At 40.0% G+C, this 23802-nt stretch overlaps 1 protein-coding gene across 2 annotated transcripts; it reads left to right on the forward strand.

Annotated features, from left to right (window-relative positions):
• Positions 1 to 4455: 4455 nt before the first annotated feature.
• On the forward strand, positions 4456 to 23563 carry LOC308534296 (putative dimethylaniline monooxygenase [N-oxide-forming] 6; the record flags this gene model as incomplete). Of its 2 annotated transcripts, none has more annotated exons than XM_081112746.1 (8): positions 4456 to 4587; positions 10006 to 10194; positions 11393 to 11555; positions 12984 to 13126; positions 14695 to 14894; positions 17472 to 17827; positions 19935 to 20007; positions 22445 to 23563. In XM_081112746.1, the coding sequence occupies 8 exons, from the start codon at positions 4456 to 4458 to the stop codon at positions 22785 to 22787; spliced, it is 1599 nt and encodes a 532-aa protein (XP_080968872.1). In that variant the 3' UTR covers positions 22788 to 23563. The 2 variants fall into 2 exon arrangements, with proteins under 2 accessions (XP_080968872.1, XP_080968873.1); XM_081112747.1 differs by lacking the exon at positions 4456 to 4587 and adding an exon at positions 9250 to 9503.
• Between the last annotated feature and the right edge of the window lie 239 nt (positions 23564 to 23802).

Here is a 23802-nt window from a genome sequence, read left to right on the forward strand (position 1 = left end):
ACACTCAGTGCTTCTCTTCCGGGTTTTATCAGAGCACTCTACCATAAAAAATTCAAAGACAAAGGAATTTTTACTTTCAGAATAAAGTAAAAGAGTGCCCTTTCCCAATCATTACATCAAAAGACAGTCTCTTCTAAATGATGGCTGTACTCTAATAAGAGGCGGAGTGCCCTTGCTCCCAGCCACAGTCTGGATTTACTGAAATACTGCGCCGTCAGCTTGAAAAAAAAACAAGAAAAGTATAGCTGATTGGACATATTTTATCTAAGGATCACTGAAGAAACAACAGAGAGACTGGTAAGAGCGGGGGAGTTGTGGAAAGGGGGAGTCGCCCTGAAGCCCGTGTTCGGCTGCAAGACCCAAGGGTTAGTGGCTGCAAGGCTTCCTCCCCTTGGGAGTGTGAACTGGCATCCAAACAGGGATCTCAATCCCTGAGTGATGGAGGTGGGAAGGAGAGCCTGTGAAGCCTTGGGCAGAGGGATCCAGCGAACAGTCTGCCTGCCAGGTAGCATCTGTACCTTCCAAGTGAAAGAACGTGCCTGATGGCAGCAGCCAGGCAGGAGAGATTCACTCGGAGCTCTGGCTGCAGGAAAGGCTGTGCCATGGTGTGTGGCTCCAGAATAGCCAGGGGCCTGTGGCTGCACCCAGCAGTGACCTGAAGGGATCCTCTGCTTTCCTGTAAGGCATTGTGCAGAGCCCCAGAAAGCATCTAAATTGTGTGGCGTGGGAAGGAGAAAGGGGGCCCTCGTGGAGCTGCCAACAGAGCAGATGGGGTTTTTGGACCTGCACTGAAGTGAGCTTGGATTGTGAGTGGAGCTGGGAATCTTGGCCCCAGCTTTACTGAGATCAGCTGTGCAGGAGAACTGCCTCGAGCTGAGGGGCAAAGGTGGTGGGTTCTCTCAAGGCAGGTTGCTGCTTGTTTGTTTCTTTATATGTTTTTGATTTTTGGATGGCGCACCTGGCATCCACTGGGAAGGTTTATGTTGGGGAGACAGACCAGTGAGAGCTGGGTTTGTGTCTGCTTTGTGGAGAGGCTAAGCCGAGCGCCCTGTGAGTTCAGCCAGCCAGAACCGGGAAAGGAGGGGTGGAGCTCTGTCTACCTCTCCTGCAGGCTCGGTGCACCATCTGCAACAGGAAAGGGGCTACATCAACTCTCTGAAGCCCCAGATGCTCCAGCTGGGCACAGTTTGGTAGGCAAAGGGAGAACAGCTAAGAGGAAGACATTCCTAGAGTAAGACTATTGTTTTGTTTAGCTTGTTTGTTTGTTTCTTTTCCAATATTTTCTTGAAAAAATATACAAGATTGATCACCCATTAGCCAGACTCATCAAGAAGCAAAGAGAGAGGGCCCAAATAAATAAAATCAGAAACAAAAGAGGTGAGGTAACAACTGACACCACAGAAATACAAAGGAGTATAAGGAAATATTAACAACAGCTATATGCCAATAAGCAGGACAACCTGGACAAAATGGACAAATTCCTAGAAAAATAAATCTTCAAAATCTGAATTAGGAAGAACCATAGCACCTGAATAGGTCCATAAAACTGACCAAAAAAAATCAACAAGGAAACAGAGTTTTGTCAAACATTCAAAGAACTATCACCTCTCCTCCTCAAACTATTTCAAGAAATCCAAACACTTCCAAGCTCTTTTTATGATACCAGCATTATCCCAATTGCAAAACCAGATAAGGACAATACAAAAAAGAGAATTACAGGCCAATATTCCTGATGAACATAGATGCTAAAATCCTCAACAAAATATTAGCAAATCGGATCCAGCAATATCTTAAAAAGATCATACCCCATGACCAAGTAGAATTTATTCCAGGGATTCAAGGCTGGTATAATGTTCACAAATCAATAAATGTGATATATCACATAAACAAACTGAAAGACAAAAACCAGATGATCATATCAAGAGGCACAGAAAAAGCATTTGACAAAATCCATCATCTACTTTTGATAAAAACTCCCAGCAAAGTGGGAATAGAGGGATCATACCTCAACATAATAAAGGCCATATATGATAAGCCTACAGCCAACATCATACCCAATGAGCAAAAACTAAAAGCAGTCCCCCTAAGAACAGAAACAAGGCAGGGATGTCCGCTTTCACCACTCTTACTCAACATAGTACAGAAAGTACAGTGATTAGACAATAGGAAGAAATAAAAGGCATCCAAATTGGAAAGCAGGAAGTAAAATTGTCCTTATTTGCAGATGACATGATACTGTACATAGAAAACCCTAAAGACTCCACCAAATCACTACTAAATTTAATAAATGAATTCGGCAATGTAGCAGGATACAAAATTAACACCCAGAAATTGATGGCATTTTTAAAAACATATTTTTATTGATTTCAGAGAGGAAGGGAGAGGTAGAGAGAGATAGAAACATCAATAATGAGAGAGAATCATTGATTGGCTACCTCCTGCACACCCCACACTGGGGATTGAGCCCACCACCTGACCATGTGCCATGACCTCCTAGTTCATAAGTCAACACTCAACCACTGAGCCACGCCAGTCAAAGTTATGGCATTTTTATACACCAATAATGATATCTCAGGAAGAAATTTAAAAGACAACCCCATTTACCATTGCAAAAAAAAAATTAAGATATTTGAGTATAAATTTAACCAAGGAGATAAAAGATGTATACTTGGAAAACAGGCCATTGAATAAAGAGATAGAAGAAGATATAAACAAGTGAAAGAATATACCATATTCATGGATTGGTATATCAACATTATAAAAATGGCCTACAATGAATCACAACAGAGAACCCAGAAATCAATCCAAGCCATATGCTCAATTAGTATTTGACAATGGAGACAAAAGTATACAATGGAATAAAAACAGTCTGTTCAATAAATGCTGTTGGGAAAATTGGACAGGTACATGCAATAAAATGAAACTAGACCATCTACTTACACCATACATAAGAATAAACTCAAAATGGATAAAAGGCTTAAATGTTAAGTCATGAAACCATAAAAATCCTAGGAGAAAACATAGGTAGCAAAATATCAGACATCTCATAAAGCAGAATTTTCACAGATACATTGCCTAAAACAAGAGAAACAAGAAAAAAAAATAAACAAATGGGACTGCATCAAACTAAAAAGTTTCTGTGCAGCAAAAGAAACCAGCATCAAATTGAAAAGAAAACCCACTGTATGGGAGAACATATTTTCCAATGATACATCTGATAAGGGGTTAATTTCTAAAATATATAAAGTACTCATACAACCCAACAAAAGGCAGACAACAATCCAATTAAAAAATGGGCAGAAGACCTAAATAGACACTTTTCCAAAGAGGACATACAAATGGCCAAGAGATATAGAAAATGCTCAACATCAGTAATTATCAGAGAGATGCAAATTAAAATGACAATGAGGGCCCTAACTGGTTTGGCTCAGTGAATAGAGTGTTGGCCTGCGGACTGAAAGGTCCCAGGTTCGATTCCGGTCAAGGGCATGTACCTTGGTTGCAGGCACATATAAAAAATTATATGAATAGCCCATGGGCAAACAATAGTGCGGGGAAAGCCTGTGGAGGGGGTGGAAGCTGGGTGGAGGGGGGTCAACAGGAGAAATAAAAGAGACATCTGTAATACTTTCAACAAAAACAATTTTTACAGACATTCTCTTCTACATTTAGAAAACTGTTGGTTCTCTGGGGAAAAGGAAAGCGTTGAAATAAGAGTAAGGTCCCTTTAAGCCAAGCATCCAAAGTGTGCAGGGGTGATGTGGCCCCATAGATTGCATGCAGAAGGCTTGAGTTTTAGTTCTGACACCTTTCCTTGTTGGCTCTGAGACCTTGAAGAAGCAATTCCTAATCTTGGAGTGACCATTGCTTCATTTTTCATTGAGAGCACTGGATTGATGACCTTCAAGTCCTTCCTGCTCTAGCAATCACTGGCTCGGCTATGTTTGGCATCTTGAATAATTAGGAGAAGAAACCAGATTTAGAATCTTACTATCGCAAAAGTGGTTTAAAAAAAATAATGATGATGAGCCTAAACTGTTAATGTGCTTCTCTAGTTTCTTCTGTTAAGGTGAGGATCCTGACACTTAAACCTCGGCCCGCCATCCTCAGAGCAACAACAAAGGTAAGGGTAACAGCTGGGGAAAGGCGCTGATGAGGAGAAGCTCAGCTCTCAACTCTAAGGCTCTCAGCTGTGGTGCCTGGAGATCTGGCTCATCTCCCTAGTACCCTGACTTTCAATCACTTGGCTTTGTGAAATGGGCTGCTTTCAAATGCCAAACCAAGACTTTGTGTACAAGGCTTGCAGTAAAGTGCATGAGACTTTGGAACTTGACTACTGAAGCATTTTATTCTGCTAGTTATTGAATTACCAGGGCTCTAGAGTTTGAAGCTAAAGACTCTTATCTTTTACCCATTGAAGCAGCTCTGACTGATTAACCCTGTGGACAGGAAAGCATGGCAAAGAAGGTGGCAGTGATTGGAGCTGGCGTCAGTGGCTTGGCCTCCATACGGTGCTGTCTGGAAGAGGGGCTGGAGCCCACCTGCTTCGAAAGGAGCAATGATGTTGGAGGCCTGTGGAAATTCTCGGTGAGTGGCACACCACTGGAACACCAAGAGAAAGGAGATGGGTTATACAGCAAATTAAATCTAATCAATTCTAATTCGGACGTGGAGGAAGGTCACAAAAAGTTCCAGATCTGGAAAGTAAAATCTCATCTCTCTCATCTCACTAATGTCCAATCATTCAAAACTATTTCACACCAGCACAGGGCTTATTGTGAAAAGGATGTCTCCAGCTTATTAAACACTAGAGGCCCGATGCACAAAATTTGTGCAAGAGTAGGCCTTCACAGCCACGATGGCTGCCTGGATCCCTCCCTCGCAGCCACAGCGGCTGCCTCAATCCAGCAGCTGCAGGCCCGGCTTCATCCAGAAGGTTGTCCGGAAGGACATCCAGTCTAATTAGCACATTGCACTTTTATTATTATAGACTGTGACCGGTCTGACAAAGCCCAGATCTCCAAGCTGCAGAGAGTGCTAATGTCAGTAATTAGACAAAAATCACCCCACTGCCTCCCCGTGTGACTGACAGGATTCTGAACCTATTGCTCTTAAATCCTAGGAACCTGGAAGAAAAGGAAAAGAAAAACCTAGTTGGGGTCAGAAGTCCCAAGTTCTAGTCTCAACTCTTAGGTTTTCTGGGCAGATAGATTTTAGGCAAGTCACTTTTCTTTCTGGACCTCAAATGCTCATTTGTCAAATGCAGAGGTTGGAAATTAAGTTATCTCTAGTGTGTCTTCCAGTTCTAATGGGTTGATTCTATAATTAACTCATGTCTACTGGGAAAGCATTATAAGCTTTTATAAATGATTGTGTGTGTTGGTTGTGTGATTACTGAATACTCTGTGAAGTCCAAATCCAGAGGAAAAACAGATTGCCTGCCATTCAGCCTCATTGTTGTAGAAATAATATAATAAGAAAATATTCATTATAAACACAATTTTTAAATTTCAAAAGCCAACTTTGGGAAAAAAAATCTAGCTTTTCTGTTGTGAATTCCCCAACCATTGTTATTGGATGTAGACGATATGTGTTTGGCTTAAAGACATTAATTATATCCACATCATTCACCTTGTAAATGTATTCTCCCTTGGTCTGTTGTAACCCAACCTGCAACAACAGGTTGCTATAATAGAGCGTTATCAGTGCAAATTTAGAACACATCTGTATTCACCTCAAAAGCTTATATATAAAAAATTGGGGCCCTGGTTAGTGTGAATCAGTTGGTTGATTGTTGTCCTATGCACCAAAAGGTCACTGTTTCAAATCCTGGTCAGGGCACATGCTTAGGCTGCCGGCTCAATCCCTGGTAGGGGACACGTAGGAGGCAGCCAAATGATGTATCACTCTCCCATCAATGTTTCTCTCTCTCCCTCTCTCTTTCTCCCTCTCTAAAATCAATGAAAATATATTTTTTTTAAAATTAGGGGTCCTATAATCCTGAAAATATTACGTAAGTTATAAGATCATTAATTTTTATTTTTCATTGGGGAATCATGAAGAGGTTATTGTTTTTTAAGAATTCGGTTTTCTGCCCTAGACTGTTTTACTCAGTGGGTAGAGTGTTGGCCTGGGGACCGAAGGATCCCAGGTTCAATTCTGGTCAAGGACCCTGGGCATGTGTAGAAGGCAACCAATCGATGTGTTTCTCTCACAATGATATTTCTCTGTCTTTCCCTCTCCCGTTCTCCCTAAAAATCAATGGAAAAATATCCTCAGGTAAGGATTTTTTTAAAAAAAGAACTCAGTTTTCTTCACACCTCTCCCCCACGCCCCCAATATATTTTTATTGATTTCAGAGAGAAAGGGAGAGGGAGAGAGAGATTGAAACATCAATGACAAGAGAGAAATTGGTTGGCTGCTGCCTGCACGCCCCACACTGGGGATTGAGCCCACAACCTGGGCCTGGGCCCCGACCATGACCTCCAGGTTCAAAAGTTGATTCTCAACCACCGAACCATGCCAGCTGGGTCGGTTTTCTTTATTTACATTTGCTCAGGGAGATATGGCCAGTTTTGCCTAAATCATGAAATGGTTCTCTGTTATCTCATTAGCAACAGTTAAATGTTTTTGAGCATCTATTTTGGCAGAGTTGTGTATTAAGTAGTAAGATGACTAATATAGGTGACATAGTCACTCTACATAAATAGTTCCTGCTCCATCTGGTGAAGCAAGCTACCATATAGGTCCACAATCCTTTTATCAAAAATGGGCAAAAGCTCCTTTGATAGCAAATGTGTCCTAAAGTCTTACAAAGCATGAGCTGAACCCACAAGGCTATTTATAGTCTTCACTTGTTTCACTTTGTGTTTCTCTGCAGAATTTTATTGCATTTTATTTATAGGGTGTCTCCCCCTCCCCCCCCTCCCCCCCTCGCCTCAGATCTCACAAGGAGTATTATGGAAAATCATCCCCAAGTCTATAAATTCTAAAATATATGTGGCCATAAGAGTTTCAAATATGAGATTATGGAACCTTACGACAACTAGATTGTCAACATGGTGACTGTTAACTTAATGAGCAAGTGCCTTGAGATTTAGAAGAGGGTGGACTACTGAAATCTCAGCAGGTCAGGGAAAACTTCCTGCACAGATGGCTGTTGGCTGAGACTTGAAGGATGTCCACTATGTGACACTGCAGAGAGTGCCATTCCCACTGTAGCCTATGAATGGCACCCTGCAGATGCACAGTGTCCAACAGGGTGACAGTACCAGGTGGAAGAGGTTTCTAGATAGGGTAACCAGCACTCCAGAGAAGGCACTGAACATGGTGTACCCAGGGGTCCAAGTTAACCAGTGCAGCCAGATCAGATGATAGGCCGGTAAGATGCAAAGTCAGACTCTGTGCTATCCTTTCCATGAGGTCATGTGTATGAGCAAAATTATATCAAAGGCCCTATGTGGCTATAAACATTACAAATATTGTAAACTTTAGCCCCCTCCGCACATCACAATCCTTCCTTCTTTTCAAAGAAAAGTGGCTTGGTACAATGTATGATCAGAGAGGGATTTTTGAAAAATGTATTATATAAGCTACCATGTTGCAAGTCCTGTTAGGCAAAGGTGTTCCAGAAGAAAGAAACCTGATCATTCTGAACTTTTCACTGTGCGCTTGTCCTATAAAATAAAAGCCAAATTGGGTTTACACACTAGCAGGTTGAGTATGAGCATGTTTTAAGTTTCACATACTCTCTAACAGGGCCTCCTGGCCTCAAACAATTTTAATCTGCTGTAATAAGAGCTTGCTCAACAATCTGAGTACAATAGGTCAGAATATTTTGGCTGTAAAGGGGGGAAACAGAACTATCTGAACTTTTGTTCTACTTATCTATTCATTTATTCATTCAACAAATATACATATTTGTGTAATTATGTATATGGCACTGTGTTAAGTATAGCTGCAGTTAAGAGGTATGGCAGGCAGCTAGTATTTCAAAAGAGAGAGAAAAGAAGCATTAGGATAGCTATAATACAAGTGAACATGTGAGGAGGGCAGTGAAGACCATCAGAGCATGGTGGAGGGAGATGATTTCCAGTTGGTGAGGAGGAAGGCAAGGAAAGGCATGAGGAAGGAGGCAATTTCTGAGCTGGACTTCAAGGGTACATTTAGATCAAGAGAAATGAGACTGATAAGCAGAGACGGAAAACAAAAGGAGATCAAGGCAGACTACTAAAATGCACTCACAGCGTTCTTGAACTTGCCTCTGACCTTGCCCTCAAGTTGCTTATGTTCTAGCAGCAAAGATGAGACATGGATGCAGTGATAACTCTAGGCAGGCGGTGGGAAATTGCCTGCAGCTGCTTGGATCTCTGGGTTTAGGGCAAGCTCTCTCAGCCTGAGGCAGAGTCTGAGCTTCATTTCTGCCTTACTGAACCACCCAACATATTGAAATAATGAAAATGGGAGCTCTCTGGAGCAACTGTCTGTTGTTATACAACACATCTATTTCCTTTTGTTTTGGAAAACAGCCTCTTAGGGGGAAAACATCCAAGGAGCTGTGGGACACACATTCTTCTCCCTGTGTTCTGATTGGCTGGGGTCCAGGGGCCAAAGGGCATAGATTCATTCAACATGGAAATAATTCAAGAGCAGAATCTTACATTTTTTTAACTAGTCCCCAGCCTGCAGCTCAGCCCTCCCTGCCTTCAATGGGCAGCTGAGAAACCTCCTTCAACCCTTCTGCTCTTAACTGTCAATGAAAGGCACCAGCTGTGGGGAACAGGGAAGACAGATGTGAGAACATCTCAAGCATGAGCCTTCTCTTTCTGACCTTAGCAGAAACTTCCAATTGAGGTTTAAAAAGTTAAAATTTGAGCTTACAGCAACCATGAGAAGACGAAGTGTTATTTCCAACTTCAGGGAAAACACGGAGGCCTCGGGCAGCCCCAAGAGACACACTCTTCCCAATTCTTTCCAGTACTTTTTGTCTCAATCTTCCCGACATCAGTTGGGGCTGGCAGGAGACAGACATCTTGAGTCCAACAGCAACACGACATTCCTTTCTCTTCCATCATTCCATGGGAGTTCCCTCAGGATTTGGGGAAGCTGAGGCTGCCAACTTTTGAAGGTACTTCTAAGGCAGCCTATTGTGTGAACTTCTGCCCTGTGCTTGCAACAGAGAGGAAATGTTGACTTTTCAATTAAGCCTTCAACCACTTCTCAAAAGAAACTGCTTTTCCATTACACAGTGACTCTAAAGTGAAGTGCCCATGGAACACGAGGGCTATGGCTTCTGGTTTCCTATGTTTCCTGGTAAAGAGTGAAAGCCGCTAATTGGTGAGCTAGGGAACTCCTCAAGCACAGAGGTCACTTCCAAAAAATGCGGTCCCTGGACGAGCCACATCAACAATTCCCTAATAGTTGGAAATGCAAATTCTCAGGCTCCATCCCAGACACACTGAGTCAGAAATTCTGCGGGTAGTACCAGGAATCTATGGTCTAAGGTAATTCTGATTTCACCCAAGTTGGGAAACCACTTCAACAGAGGGTTCTATTGCTGTTGAAGAGTTTGCTGAACACCATATAGTCAATTAAGTAGGCTAAAAGCTGCAGCCTCCTTTGGATGATTGAGAGAGAGAGAGAGAGAGAGAGAGAGAGAGAGAGAGAGAGAGAGAGAGAGAGAGAGAGAGTGTTTAACATAAGTGTCAGATCAGAATCACTGCTCTGATTGAAAAAGAAAGAAAACCCTATGGGACTGAAAAAACAGAGCTAATACTGGGGGTTATTAGAATAAGAGGACTAAGGTTGACAGTGGCCCACTCTGAGCCAGGGGCTATGGCTTTCTTTCCAAATCTTACAGAGACCTGTTCATTTTTTTCATGGGTCTTTGGGAGGTTTTATTATTTTCTTTTACATATTAAAAAGCTTGCAGTCATCGGAGCACTGAATGTCCACTAAGGGCCACAGCATTCTTGTTTTCCTTTTGAAGCTTTGTTATTCTTCCAGGAACATGCAGAAGAAGACAGGGCCAGCATTTACCCGTCTGTATTCACCAACTCTTCCAAGGAGATGATGTGCTTTCCAGACTTCCCGTACCCTGAGGATTACCCCAACTTCATGCACCATGGCAAGCTCCAGGAATACATAAGGACATTTGCTGAAAGGAAGAATCTTTTAAGATATATACAGTTTGAGGTATGAGCCTTGTAACTTGTGCTGTTGACATTAAAATGTGTATGGGTTAGAGAGAAAGCAAGGGCACAGCACTCACCTAAAGAAATCAGAGCCAAATGGTTGGACACCACCCCCACAGGAGGTAAGCTGTGTTGGTGCAGACTGTAAAGTATTCATGCATTGTTGATGTGTTTTGTTTTGTCTTTGTCCCTAAACATGTTCCCCATGAATCTCTGAGAGCTTTGAAAATGCCACAGAAAATACTGTCACCGTGTGCATTCCACCCTCATGCTCTCATATTTTAGCAACAATCTCAAATTCTCTAGTTCTTATTTGTGTCAATACTTTGTGGCTCAAGAAAGCATGGCATTCATTAGAAATTCTTCCATTATGAAGAAAGTAGCAACTTAAATGATTGATTAATACAGTTTTTTCCAGCATTGTCCACCCACTTAGCTCCTTAGACTAGGAGCCTTGGGAATTATGGCACTGAGGCACTGACTTTGAAAATAACAGCAATGCTTTACCTTTGTTTAGAACTCTTAACCTCAGTTCTTTACTGTTAAATACAGAGCACATATACCTCAAAAAACAATCAGAAAAATTATGATGTTGGATTACATATATAATTTTATTTGTTGTGTTAAATAACAGTAAATAAAATTATATTATCTATTGTCCCAATTATGATTCTTAATTATAATAAATGTTATAAATTAAAATAATTTAATTAATTATAATAAACATGATTGCAATTGTATTTAATATTTGATTTGATTTTTACATATACTTACATAATAATGATACTGTGAAAGTGGCTAATATTTCCAAGGGAAGAGTATCTATTCAGAGCAAAGGAGAGACTGTCTTGAACCCTAAGACATTCTCATACATGAGGAATAGATGGGAAGTGAGAACAAAGAGGAAGAAGTCATGAATGTCGTGGAGGATGGCAGACTGCAAATGGCATTTTCCTCCAGAATAGCCGCAGTTAGATATCCCAAATCTACTAACTTCTTGTCAAACGAGTAAAGATACCCCGGTAAGGAATTTTCCTTGTGAGAGTTGAAGATTCACTGTGACTCCTATTTGAATGTCTTCCCATACATGTCTCAATGACCAGGAGAGCTCACAACAGTGATTTCCTCCACAGAAACACGGCTAAAATGTTAAATACAGAATGATAACTAGAATAAATTTCTTTCTGATTTTCTTTAAGACCCTGGTTTCTAGTGTAAAGAAATGTCCCAGCTTCTTAGTTACTGGCCAATGGGAAGTTGTTTCAGAAAAGAACGGGAAGCAGGAATCAACTATTTTTGATGCTGTGATGGTTTGTTCGGGACATCATGTATACCCCAATCTGCCAAATGATTCTCTTCCTGGTAAGTTTGGGAAATACGTAATAATTTTGGGACTTATACACAAACATCAATGTTGAAATAGATCTTTCCATAGATTGTATATTGATTATTCTTAAGGTCTCAAAGATTTCAAAACAAAATTTTTTAAGTTTGATGTCATGTGAAATGTAGTAATAACTGGCCTCCTGGACCTCTATACTAAACGAATCAAGGACCTGTAAGTCAGAGTTAAGATGAAGACACAGGTCATATCTTAGACTTGAATGTAAGTCCTGACAGCACATGGGATCTCCGAGTGAAGTGATACGTTCACAAAAATAGAGTCCAACTGCAAAATTGTTTAAAGAAAGTCATTTTCTTATTTATAACATAAACACATTTGTTATTTATAGAGGAAATTTGGGTTTTCTAATTTCATATGTATCCACATTTTGCAAATTAACTTTAAAATTCTCAGTGTGTGTGTGTGTGTGTGTATGTGTGTGTGTGTGTTGGCACACTCCATTACTATACAAAAGTAGCAAACGTCAAATAATACAATACACAAACAGCCTTTCTTTCTTCCTTCCAACAGAAACACATCCACTCAAAAATATTAGAATTCCCAACTCAAGGCATGATGTTCATAGGCCAAGGTAATTAAAAGAGTAGAGATTCTGGGAAAATAGAAGGTCAAAACCACTAATGCTAAGAGGCAGTCTATATCCTTTAGGCTTACAATAAATAGTGTAGGCTTAGAACACCTGGCCTCAACTCCTTATTCCACTGGCTCCTTACCACGTGAATTTAGTAAGCCACTTATTTGTCTCAATTTCCTTGTCTTTTAAAATTGAGATAACACCAATAGCTATCATTCAGAGATGTTATCAAGATTAAATGGTTAAAATATATAAAGCCTTTAGCAGAAGGCCCAGCCCACAGTAAGTTCTCAATAAATATTAGCTATTATTATTATCAAAATAGAAGTGCTCACCCTAGCCAGTTTGCTCAGTGGCTAAAGTGCCAGCCCACAGACTGAAGGGTCCCAGGTTCGATTCTGGTCAAGGGTGTATACCTCCATTGTAGGCTCGATCCCTGGGCCCGGTCTGGGTACATGCAGAAGGCAACCAATTGATGTGTCTCTCTCACATCAATGTTTCTCTCTCTCTGTTTCTTCACCTCCCTCCCACTCTCTCTAAAAAAATCAATGTTGGGGGTGGGGGGAATGTCCTTGGTGAGGATTAACAAAATAGAAGTTCTCTTATCTTAAGGGTTTCTTAAAGGCACTAATAGTAACTATTTGAAAGTTTCTTATCAAAAACCATCAAAAGGATAAATGCATTTCAAATAGGGACTGTTTTTAAAAATTAAGACTGCTAATAGGAGGTTTAAAAATAAAAATATCAAAATATGTGAGTCTTTATAATTTCTTCTCAAATCAACTCCAACTATTCCCCATGTTCTACTTAGGCCTAGACCAGTTTCAGGGCCACTACCTCCACAGTCGGGAGTATAAGGGCCCAGAAGCCTTCAAGGGGAAGAGGGTCCTTGTGATTGGCCTGGGGAACTCGGGATGTGACATTGCTGTAGAGCTCAGTCGTCTGGCTACACAGGTAAATGAACAGAAAGGTTTGGGGAAAACACACCTGGAGTATGGCTGTGCTACTAAACCAAACACTGAGGACGGTGTTTGCCATGTCTTACCACAAGGAATCCCCCTGCTATATATGCCCATTAAATCAGGGGAGACTATAGACATTCTCCCTGTGAAGCAAGGTAATGTGGCCATGCTCATATGGAAGTGCATTCTGCTGGAATCAGAGGTAAGTGCATGGGCTATACACATATGCAAGTGCGCATTTCTTACTAATTTTATGTTCTGATCACCTCCAAGCAAACTGGTGGCTAGTCAAGCTCTACCTTTACTTATTTAATAGTAATTCTTATCACTTACCACCCTGAAGGTCTGGAAGATACACAAGGTATAGTTCTTACTACTGTTTATTCAACAGCTACTGCTCAACCAATATCAGGCACTTTTTTTTAATGTAGGAGTTTCAGATTTGGTTTTTTTCTGTTTGTTTATTTATTTTAGAGAGAGGAAGGGAGAGGGAGAGAGAGAGATAGAAACATCAATGATGAGAGAGAATCATTGATCGGCTGCCTCCTGCACACCCCTTACTGTGGATCGAGCCCATAACCTTGGCATGTGTCCTGACCAGGAAACGAACCGTGACTTCCTGGTTCATGGATTGATGCTCAAACACTGAGCCACACCGGTGGGGCACAGGCACTTTTTATAAACAAACACACAAACAAGTCAGACTACTGCCTGACTTAAAGGAGCAGGCAATGGGTGGACTTGGGATGACAGGTATGCACACCATTGCAAAAGGAAATAATGAGACATCAGCGGCATTAGCTGTGGCAGTGGCAGCACCATGAAAGAAGAACCTAACGTAGCCTGGATGGAGTCAAGGAAGGCTTCCCAGAGGACTCCAGGCTGCATCATACATGACCAGTAGACCCTGAAGAAACAGCATATTTTTAAGGAAATGGGTGCTCAATAAATAAATTTGTAAATATATGAAAGAAAAGCTTAGGATTTTTAAAGTCATTTTCCCTTGGGTTATTACAAAAGTTGTACAATAGGCAGGCAGCCGGGCTTGACTCCAGGCTGAGGCAGCTGCCATGTTACTGGCTGCCCCACAAGGTGCTGGGTAGGTGTGCAGAGAGAAATGGCAAAGGAGACCAGGGACAGAGAACAGAATTCAATCCTTGGCATCTCCTCAGCCTCATTTCAGCTGGAGATTTAGCTACATTTCCCACACACAACCCAGCAATTCCACCACTGAGGTCCACTGGGTTAGCTGGTTTCTACCAGACCTACCATCTTATTCTCTGAGTGTATGAAGATGAAACATGTTTGTGGGCTGAATACAGAGCCCTCTGGTTCTGAGATAGTAGGTCCTCATTCTTTCAACAACTATGCATTAGCCCTCTATGGTGGAGAGGGAAGTAGGTCTGCCTCTACCTGGTTTCAATTATGAACCCACCTTTTTAGAGATGCTCTTGCCTGGATAGTGAAGGAAATAAATACATGGATATGTCCATAGACTTGTGTTGTATCTGCTTATTTCTCACAGAATGATATTGAAATCAATGTTGCTTCCCCCATCAGGTCATGATCAGCACCAGAAGCGGTTCCTGGGTCATGAGCCGGGTTTGGGAGGACGGCTATCCTTGGGACATGGTGTACATTACCCGGTTTGCATCCTTTCTCCAGAATGTCCTTCCTTCATTCCTCTCTGACTGGCTATATGTGAAGAAGATGAACACATGCTTTAAGCATGAGAACTACGGCCTGATGCCTTTAAATGGGTACTGCAAATAACACATACTTATCATTCAAAAGAGTGGGGCTCTAGTTTAAGTGGAATTTTTCCTCTCTAGATCTTACTTTAGTTATTTCACTGAGGCTGGTCGGGATTGAATGGATGACGATATAGGAGACGCGGTAAACCCAGAGATCAGGTATGGGATAAAAAATCTTACTGAAATTAGTCAAGTGGGGAAAGGCATATGGAAGAGTACAAAAGGGGATGGAGCAGGCAGCTAGATCACCCTGATGTGCAGGATTTGGTTGTGGTAGCTACAATCTAGACAGAGGTTTGTGGACTGAGACAACTCATAAACTCTGTTTGTGATTTTTTAAATATATTTTTATTGATTTCAGAGAGGAAGGGAGGGGAAGAGAGAGATAGAAACATCAATGATGAGAATCACTGATTGGCTGCCTCCTGCATGCCCCCTACTGGATCAAGCCCACAACCCAGGCATGTGCCCCGACCAGAAATCAAACCCTGACCTTTTGGTTCATAGGTCAATGCTCCACCACTAAGCAAGACTGATTGGGCATAAATTGTGTGGGGGTTTTTTTGTTTGTTTTTTTAATCCTTATCCGATATCCCAGTGATTTTTAGAGACAGTGGAAGAGCGAAGGAAAGACAGAAACAACGATGTGAAAAAGACACATCAATTGGTTGCCTCCTGCACACACCTTGACCAGGGCCTGGGCCAGGGAGGAGCCTGTAACCAAGGTACATGCCCTTGACTGAAATCAAACCCAGGACCTTTTGCTCCACAGGCCAGCGCTCTATCCACTGAGCCAAACTGGCTAGGGCTAAATTGTGTGTTTTTTTAAGGAACATCTTGTCTATGCTTATGGGCGAATGGGGATAGAAATAATAATACTTACTCCTCAAGACTGTTGTGGTATTCAGTAAGATTAAAAATATATACAACTTACTTTGTAAACTATAAAGCTTCACAAAATATTGGTTCTCAATAGCCGCAAATGTTTAATATGATTCTATGGAGCAATTAACATGTCTTAGCAAGTAGGAAGTCTCAAAACAAAAGCACACACCTCCTCCTCCAGGGAAGAGTTGGCATTTTTTCAGGATGGTCAGAGGGCATGGGACACACCAGGTATTTGAGATCCACAGAACTGATGAAGTCAATAAATGTAAAGAGATTCATGTATGCGTTTCTCTATGGAGACAGAGCCCAACCCCTTCTAATGAGAAAGGCATTCTAGGTAGAAGAATCACTGTATCAACAGAAAAAAAAAATTAAATGGGTAAGAAAAGAGAGGATCCACAGAGAAATTTTATATTTGGCCCACGCTAGCAAAAGTGTTTCATTGTGTTTAGAGAAACGGGTTAAGGAAAAATAAGAGGGAACTGGAAATTGAAATAGCAAATGCCAGGCTTGGGAGCCAGAGCCTCACTCCACAGCACTTATGCGACCTAGTCTGGCAGACTGCTAGGCCCCTAAAGAAAAAAGAAAAGGTGATTTCATGCATTTAAAATTATGTTTAATGTAACAGAACTTCTAACGCTCGAGCTAGTTAAGATTTTTTTTGTCCTGTAACAGTAACTGCAAGTTGTATTTTGCCTTTGTTCTTGAGACAACTGAAACACAGTTTTGGAAGTCTACTACTAAGAACTAAGCTCCTTCCTAGAAAGGGTTCCAAGTAGCCTAAGGTATTGGCATACTCTCACTCCTGCCTTGGAGAGCAGAGGTGGAAAAGGGGAGAGAAAAACAGGTTTCACTGCGACCTACTTCTTGTCACCTTTTAAGGTAAAAGAAGAGATTGCAGGGTTAGAGAGGTTGGAGAACAGTGTGGAAGTATAGGGACAAATTCTAAGATTTAAGAAGTTCCTTAGGATTTGAGATAGAAGAAAGTCCCAAACCCCTGAAAGTTAACTCAAAATGAAGAATATCATAAAAAAAAAAAAAAAGGCCTAGAATTTTGGCAACAGAAGTGCAGTATCCAAGTTGTTATACTTTCTTCTGCGACCACAGTTGATGAAAGACATGGCAATAAAACATCCCACCACAACAAATCTGATTTCCTCACGTACGATGCGACCTCAGCTACAGTAATAGTTCACTTATAATAATGATGCTCTAGTGTGCCAGGCACTCTTGTAAGTGCATTACAGAACACTGTTTCATTCTCAGAGCTACCTCCTGAGGTAGATTCTATGTTATCTCCATTTTACACGGAAGAAAACAAGTGCAGAGAAGTAGCAGCCAGAAAGAGATGGAGCTAGGTTATACATTTAGGTCATCTAGTTGCAGAGTCAACATTCAACCACTTTATTATGCCTCCGAATTAGTGTTATTCTAACCCATTTGATGAGTTTCCAAATAGCGTACATACCCGTAAGAGCATTCTCAAGTTTCCAGGCACCAAAAGAGGCAGCTCAGACAGAAATTCTTAGGAACTGCTTTAGGCAATAGGAAAGGAATTACCCAAAAGAAGAGAGTTCCGTTGTCCTCATGCTGATGTTCACCTGCTCAAATTTGGTTGCAAAACTAAGGGCTGTTGTAGATATCTCTTGGAAATGATGTACTTTACAGCAAAGGCCTTTTCTTGTTTCTGCACAGTGCCCTGAGGAAAGAGCCTGTGTTCAATGATGAGCTCCCATCACGCATCCTGTGTGGCACATTGTCCATCAAGCCTGGTGTGAAGGAGTTCACAGAGACCTCAGCCGTGTTTGAGGACGGGACCGTGTTTGAGGCCATTGACTTTGTCATCTTTGCAACAGGCTATGCATACGCCTACCCCTTCCTTGATGACTCCATCATCAAGAGCAGAAACAATGAGGTCACCTTGTTTAAAGGCATCTTCCCCCCAATGATGGAGAAGCCAACCTTGGCCGTGATTGGCTTTGTCCAGTCCCTTGGGGCTGCCATCCCCACAGCAGACCAGCAAGCCCGCTGGGCTGCTAAAGTGTTTGCAAGTAGGTGGGCCATTCTTTCATTCAGTCAGTCAGCAAACGTTTACTGAGATACCAAGCTAGGTGCTAGAGATATACGTAAAGGGAACCAGACAGACATGCTGCTTGACCTCAGAGAATTTAAAGTAGGGTGAGGGAAATGCCACAATTGGGGAAACCTTAGGGTTTTCCAGTGAGGGGAGCTAGACAGTGAGTTATTCCATGAAGAGAGAAAGGCACAGCCGAAACCGGTTTGGCTCAGTGGATAGAGCGTTGGCCTGCAGACTGAAAGGTCCCAGGTTCGATTCCGGTCAAGGGCATGTACCTGGGTTGCGGGCATATCCCCAGTAGGAGATGTGCAGGAGGCAGCTGATCGATGTTTCTCTCTCATCGATGTTTCTAACTCTCTATCTCTCTCCCTTCCTCTCTGTAAAAAATCAATAAAATATATTTTTAAAAAAAGAGAGAGAAAGGCATAAATGTGAGAACAGCATAAAGTGTGTGAGGATCCAGAAACATTTTGGTGTGAGGCAATATAAAGCAGAGGCAGGGAGTGGCAAGAAATGGAGGAAAGAACCAGTGTGAGGAAGGCCCATATCAGCTGTGTTAAAGAGCTTAGATTTCTAGTGGGAGAATTGGAAGGACTTTGAAAGGCTGTAAGCAAGAGAAGGATAGCAGTGGGTCACTGAAATGTCAAAGCACATGGCAAAGGTTGGAAAGGACATGTCAAGTACATGCTGGAGGTCTTCTTGCTATCCATGTGTGTCAGAATAACAATGTCAGCTCACTCCTACTCTATGAACAATCTTCTCCCCTTTGGGCTACAAGTGAAAAAATAAAGAATACAAGAATTACATGGGAAAAGGCAATGTCTCAAATATGTTGATTTAATTTACTCCAATTATATTGATCATCACTGTCATTAAGAGTAGTAGCCTTTCATCCAAAGGTTCAAGAATCTTGGCCAATATAGGAATACCTTACTTAACATACTATTCATAAAAGCTTAGACTATAGGTAATGAAGAAAGCGTTATAATCATAGAGTGTATATATATGTTTTCTAAAAATGTTGTGGATAAATTAGCTTTTCTTTTATGTGTACCTCGAAGGAGAATTACTGCTAAAAGCCATGTCATGTGATCTTATGAAATACTACCCTATAAAATACTCCTATTGTCTTTTCTCTTGAAAGGCACAACAGTGCTTCATGCCTGAGGTATTGTAGGAAGATTGGACACAGTATATAACCCTCCCAAAAAAAATTTATAAGAAACAAAGCATATTATTTATTCATTCAGCAAATATTACTTGAGCACCAACTATGTGCCAGGCTCTGTCTTGGCACTTAGGACACAACATCAAACAATATGATTAAAATTCTAATAGAAATACAGCAAATATCTGACCACAGTGCACCACTACGTTGAGATAATATGCTAACAAGGACTTGGATGTGTTTGTACACTGTGAATGTCACAATAACTTCTTGCCATTGTTACAAAGGCCAACGAGCTACCATCAGCAATTGGAAAAAACCTCGGATGGTGTAGTGAAAATCACAAAAAAAACTAAAAAAGATTTTGCTGCTCCCTTTTAAAAATGTTTTATTTTTCAATTACAGTTGATAAACAATACCATATTAGTTTTGGGTATACAACATAATGATTAGATATTTATAGACCTTACAATATCCTCTTTGGCTGCAGGCTGATTCTGAAAAAAACCATGCTTCTCTCTACTGTCCCATTTTCATTGCCATGTACCTTAAGAGTGAACTATTTCACCAGACTATTTCTTGAAAGAATCCTTAATAAGAAGAGGTAGAGAAGAAATTTGAAGAAACTCTTTTAGCTATTATGTGCATGAAGGTTCCTGAGTATATTGAGGATGAGGCCCTCCATAAGGTCACAGGAAATGAGATTGGGTGATTTAAAACTACAAACCCTTCTGCTATCACTATCTCATTGCAGACCAGCTTTGCGATTCCCAAAGCAGGTTTCACTGGCTTCTCAAATCTTTCTTTCTATGAATTTTTATTCTACTAAAGATACTGAATAAAATTCATCATGTGTCAATTATACATTTCTGATTTGCCTTTTTCAATCTCTCTCTCTTCATTTCCTCTCTAGACTCATGTACCCTGCCAACTACAAAGGAAATGATGGATGATATTGATATGAAAATGGGGAAGAAACTTAAGTGGTAAGAGGTTGTACTTGCTAATGAAACAATTAGAAGACTAACTATAATCAAACAATATTAGGTGGGAAAATAACAGTCATTACATTTCTCCTGTGTAAGACTAAGTTCTCACATGGGTGATTTTGCCCCCCAGAATACATTTGGCAAAGTCCAAAGAAGTGTCCAGTTCAAAATGCCAGCAGTGCTGAGGTTGAGAAATGATTATAACACTTTCCCGAAGAGCTTCTTTCTCATTAGCCACATGTCTGTCCTAGACACAGAGATCAAACAAGAAAAAGATAAATGGTATCCAGATTGAAAAGGAAGAAGAAAAACTGTCACTATTTGCAGATAATATAATACTCTGTATAGAAAACCCTAATGATGTCACCAAAAAACTATTCAAATAAGTGAATTCAGTGCATTTGCAGGATATAAAATTAATATTCAGAAATCTGTTGCATTTCTACATGCAAATAACATACAATCAGAAAGAGAAATTAAGAAAACAATTCCACGTACAACTGCATCAAAAATAATAAAATACCTAGGAATAAATTTGACCAAGGAAGCGAAAGAGCTGTTCTTAGAAAGCTATAAGATACTGATGAAAGAAAATGAAGAAGGCACAAATAAGTGGAATTATATACAGTGTTCATAAATTGGAAGAATGAATATCATTAAAATGTCCATACTACCCAAAGTAATCTACAGATTTAATACAACCCCTATAAAAATATCAATGGTGTTTTTCACAGAACTAGAACAAATAATCTTAAATTTTATATGGAACCACAAAAAAACCCTGAATAGCCAAAGAAATCTTGAGAAATAAGAACAAAGTTGGAGGTATTACCCTCTGTAACTTCAAATTGTAGGGTACTGACACAAAAACAAATACCTAAATCAATGGAACAGAATACAGAGCCCAGAAATAAACCCATGCTTATGGTCAATTAATCTACAACAAAGGAGGAAAGAATATATAAGGGGGGGAAAGGCAGTCATTAATAAATGATGTTGGCAAAACAAGACAAATGCAAGAAAACCATTTTCTTACACTATATACAAAAATAAACGTATCTACAATAAGATAAAAGACCTAAATGTACGTCCTAAAACCATAAAACTCCTAGAAGAAAACAAAGGCAGTAAATGCTTTTACATCAGTCTTTGCAATGTTTTTTAACATGTTTCTTTGGGTAAAGGCAACAAAAGGAAAAATACACAGATGGGACTAGATCAAAGTAAAAAGCTTTTGCAACAAACAAAAAACTCATAGATACAGACAGCAGAATGTTGGTTACCAGAGAGGAAGGGGGTTGCTGGAAAGATGAAGAAGGTAAACAAGATAATGGAAGGAGATTAGATTTGGGATGTTGAGCACACAATAGAGTATACAGATGTTATATTATAAAGTTGAACACCTAAAATTTATGTTATTAACCAAAGTTACCCCAATAAATTTAAGAAAAATAAAGCTTTTGCACAGTGAAAGAAGCCAGTAAAACAAAAACGCAACCTACTGAATGGGAGAAGATATTTGTAAATGATATGTCCAATAAGAGGTTACTATCCAAAATATATAAAGAACTCATATAATTCAATAGAAAAAACAAAAAATCTGATTAAATAATGGGCAGAGGACCTGAACAGACATGTCTGCAAAGATATGCAAATGGCCAATGGACTCATGGAACATACCCAACATCACTAATCATCAGGGAAATGCAAACCAAAACAACAATGAGATATCACCTTATACCTGTCAAAATGGCTATTACCAAAATGACAACAAGTAGCAAGTGTAGGCGAGGAGTATCAGTAGATATTCCTCAAAAAATTAACAATGGAACTACAGTACGACCCAGCAGTTCCACTTTGAGGTATTTATCTGAAGAGAATGAAAACAATAATCTTAAAAGATATATGCACCCCTATGTTCATTGCAGCATTGTTTAAAATAGTCAAGATATGGAGGCATCGTAAGTGTCCATCAATAGATAAATAGATAAAGAAGATGTGGTACATTTATACAATGGAATTCTACTCAGCCACAAAAGAATAATAAAATCTTGCCATTTGCAACATGGATGAATCCAGAGTATTCAATTATATGTCAACTAGAGTTAAAAATGAATTTTAAAAACAGAATAGTCATGTATTAAAGAGAAAACTAAATTAATCAGCCAAATTGGGAACCCAGTTCACTTCAGGCCACATGGCCAGAGGCAAAAGCCTAAAATGACATCAAAGTTGAGTATAAATTAGGAAGGAAAGAAAAATAAAAGCTTATTTATAGCCAAAGAACAAATAATAAATTTAATGTTGTGGCAAAAGAGAGGAGTGTGGCTGTTACTAGAGGTGCTGACTAAAATTTGAGTTTTTCTGAGATAGAAAATAAGAAATCGGTGCTTCTGTTTACAACTCATTCCTATACGCTCTTTTCTTTCCTCAGGTATGGACAAAGCCAGACTTTGCAGACAGATTACGTCACATACATGGACGAGCTGGGCTCCTTCATAGGGGCCAAGCCTAACATACCATGGCTCTTCCTGACTGATCCCCAGCTGGCGCTGCAGGTGTTCTTTGGTCCTTGTAGCCCATATCAGTTTCGACTTATGGGACCAGGAAAGTGGGAGGGGGCCAGAAAGGCCATCTTGACCCAATGGGACCGTTCAGTAAAGCCAATCAGGACAAGAGCAGTCAGTGAAGCTCACAGACCACAACCTTTTTACAACTTGTTTAAAATTCTCTTATTTCCACTGCTTCTTCTACCTGTTTTGCTTGCACTTTATTAATGAGAGAGTTCTTGGGTCTCAGAGTTCAGCCTAGAAGTTCAATTAGTGATATGCCTATACATGTACACGTATAAAATCTCATACCTGCTCTTTCCCTTCCCGTAGATGTAAAAATGAATTCTGGCCCATTTGACTCAAAGTCCAAATAATGAAAAATACTCAGCATCTCCTTTTTCATGAGAATCTAGACTCTAAAAGGCTTAATTGGCAAGTTTAGAGATGCTCGAGGTAAAGAAGATGGGACAGTAAATGGGAGGGCAGCTTTGTAGGCTGAACAAACTTTAATAAACATTTTAAAGGGTGTTTTGTCATGGGGAGAATTGATATCACAACTATGTTGAGTCTTCCAACCTATGAGACACTATATATTTCCATTTATTTAGATCTTCTTTAATTTCTCAGTAGTATTTTATAGTTTTTAGTGTATAAGTCTTACCTATCCTGTTTCAGATTTATCTTAAGTATTTCATGGGATGTTATTATAAATAGCAGTTTAATTTTTTAATTTGCTACTGTTTATTGCTAACATATAGAAATGCAATTATCTGTTCTATGAACTTTTATGTAGATTCCATAATACTTTCTACATAGATGATCATCTCTAAAAATAAACATAGCTTTTGTTCCCTCGCATTCCAATTTGGGTGTTTTTTTATTTCTTTTTCTTGCCTTATTGCACAGGATAGAAACTCAAGTATACTGTTGAATAGAAGTGATGAGATCAGACATCCTTGCCTTATTCCTGATCTCAAAAATAAAGCATTCATTCAGTCTTCTATTGTTAAGTACAATGTTAGCTATAAATTTTTTCATAAATTACTTTTACGTTGAGGAAGTTTCCTTTAATTCCTAGTTTGCTGATAATTTATATCAAGAATAGATGTTGGATTTTTTTATCTAATGCTTTTTTTCTGCATCATTGAGATGATAGTATCATTTATAATTTTTAGTTTATAAATATAGTGAATTCATTGACTATTAATCCAACCTTGCATTCCTGAAATACACCTTACTT

Source organism: Myotis nattereri (genome assembly GCF_964212035.1).
Source record: "Myotis nattereri genome assembly, chromosome: 18".
Lineage (NCBI taxonomy): Eukaryota > Metazoa > Chordata > Mammalia > Chiroptera > Vespertilionidae > Myotis > Myotis nattereri.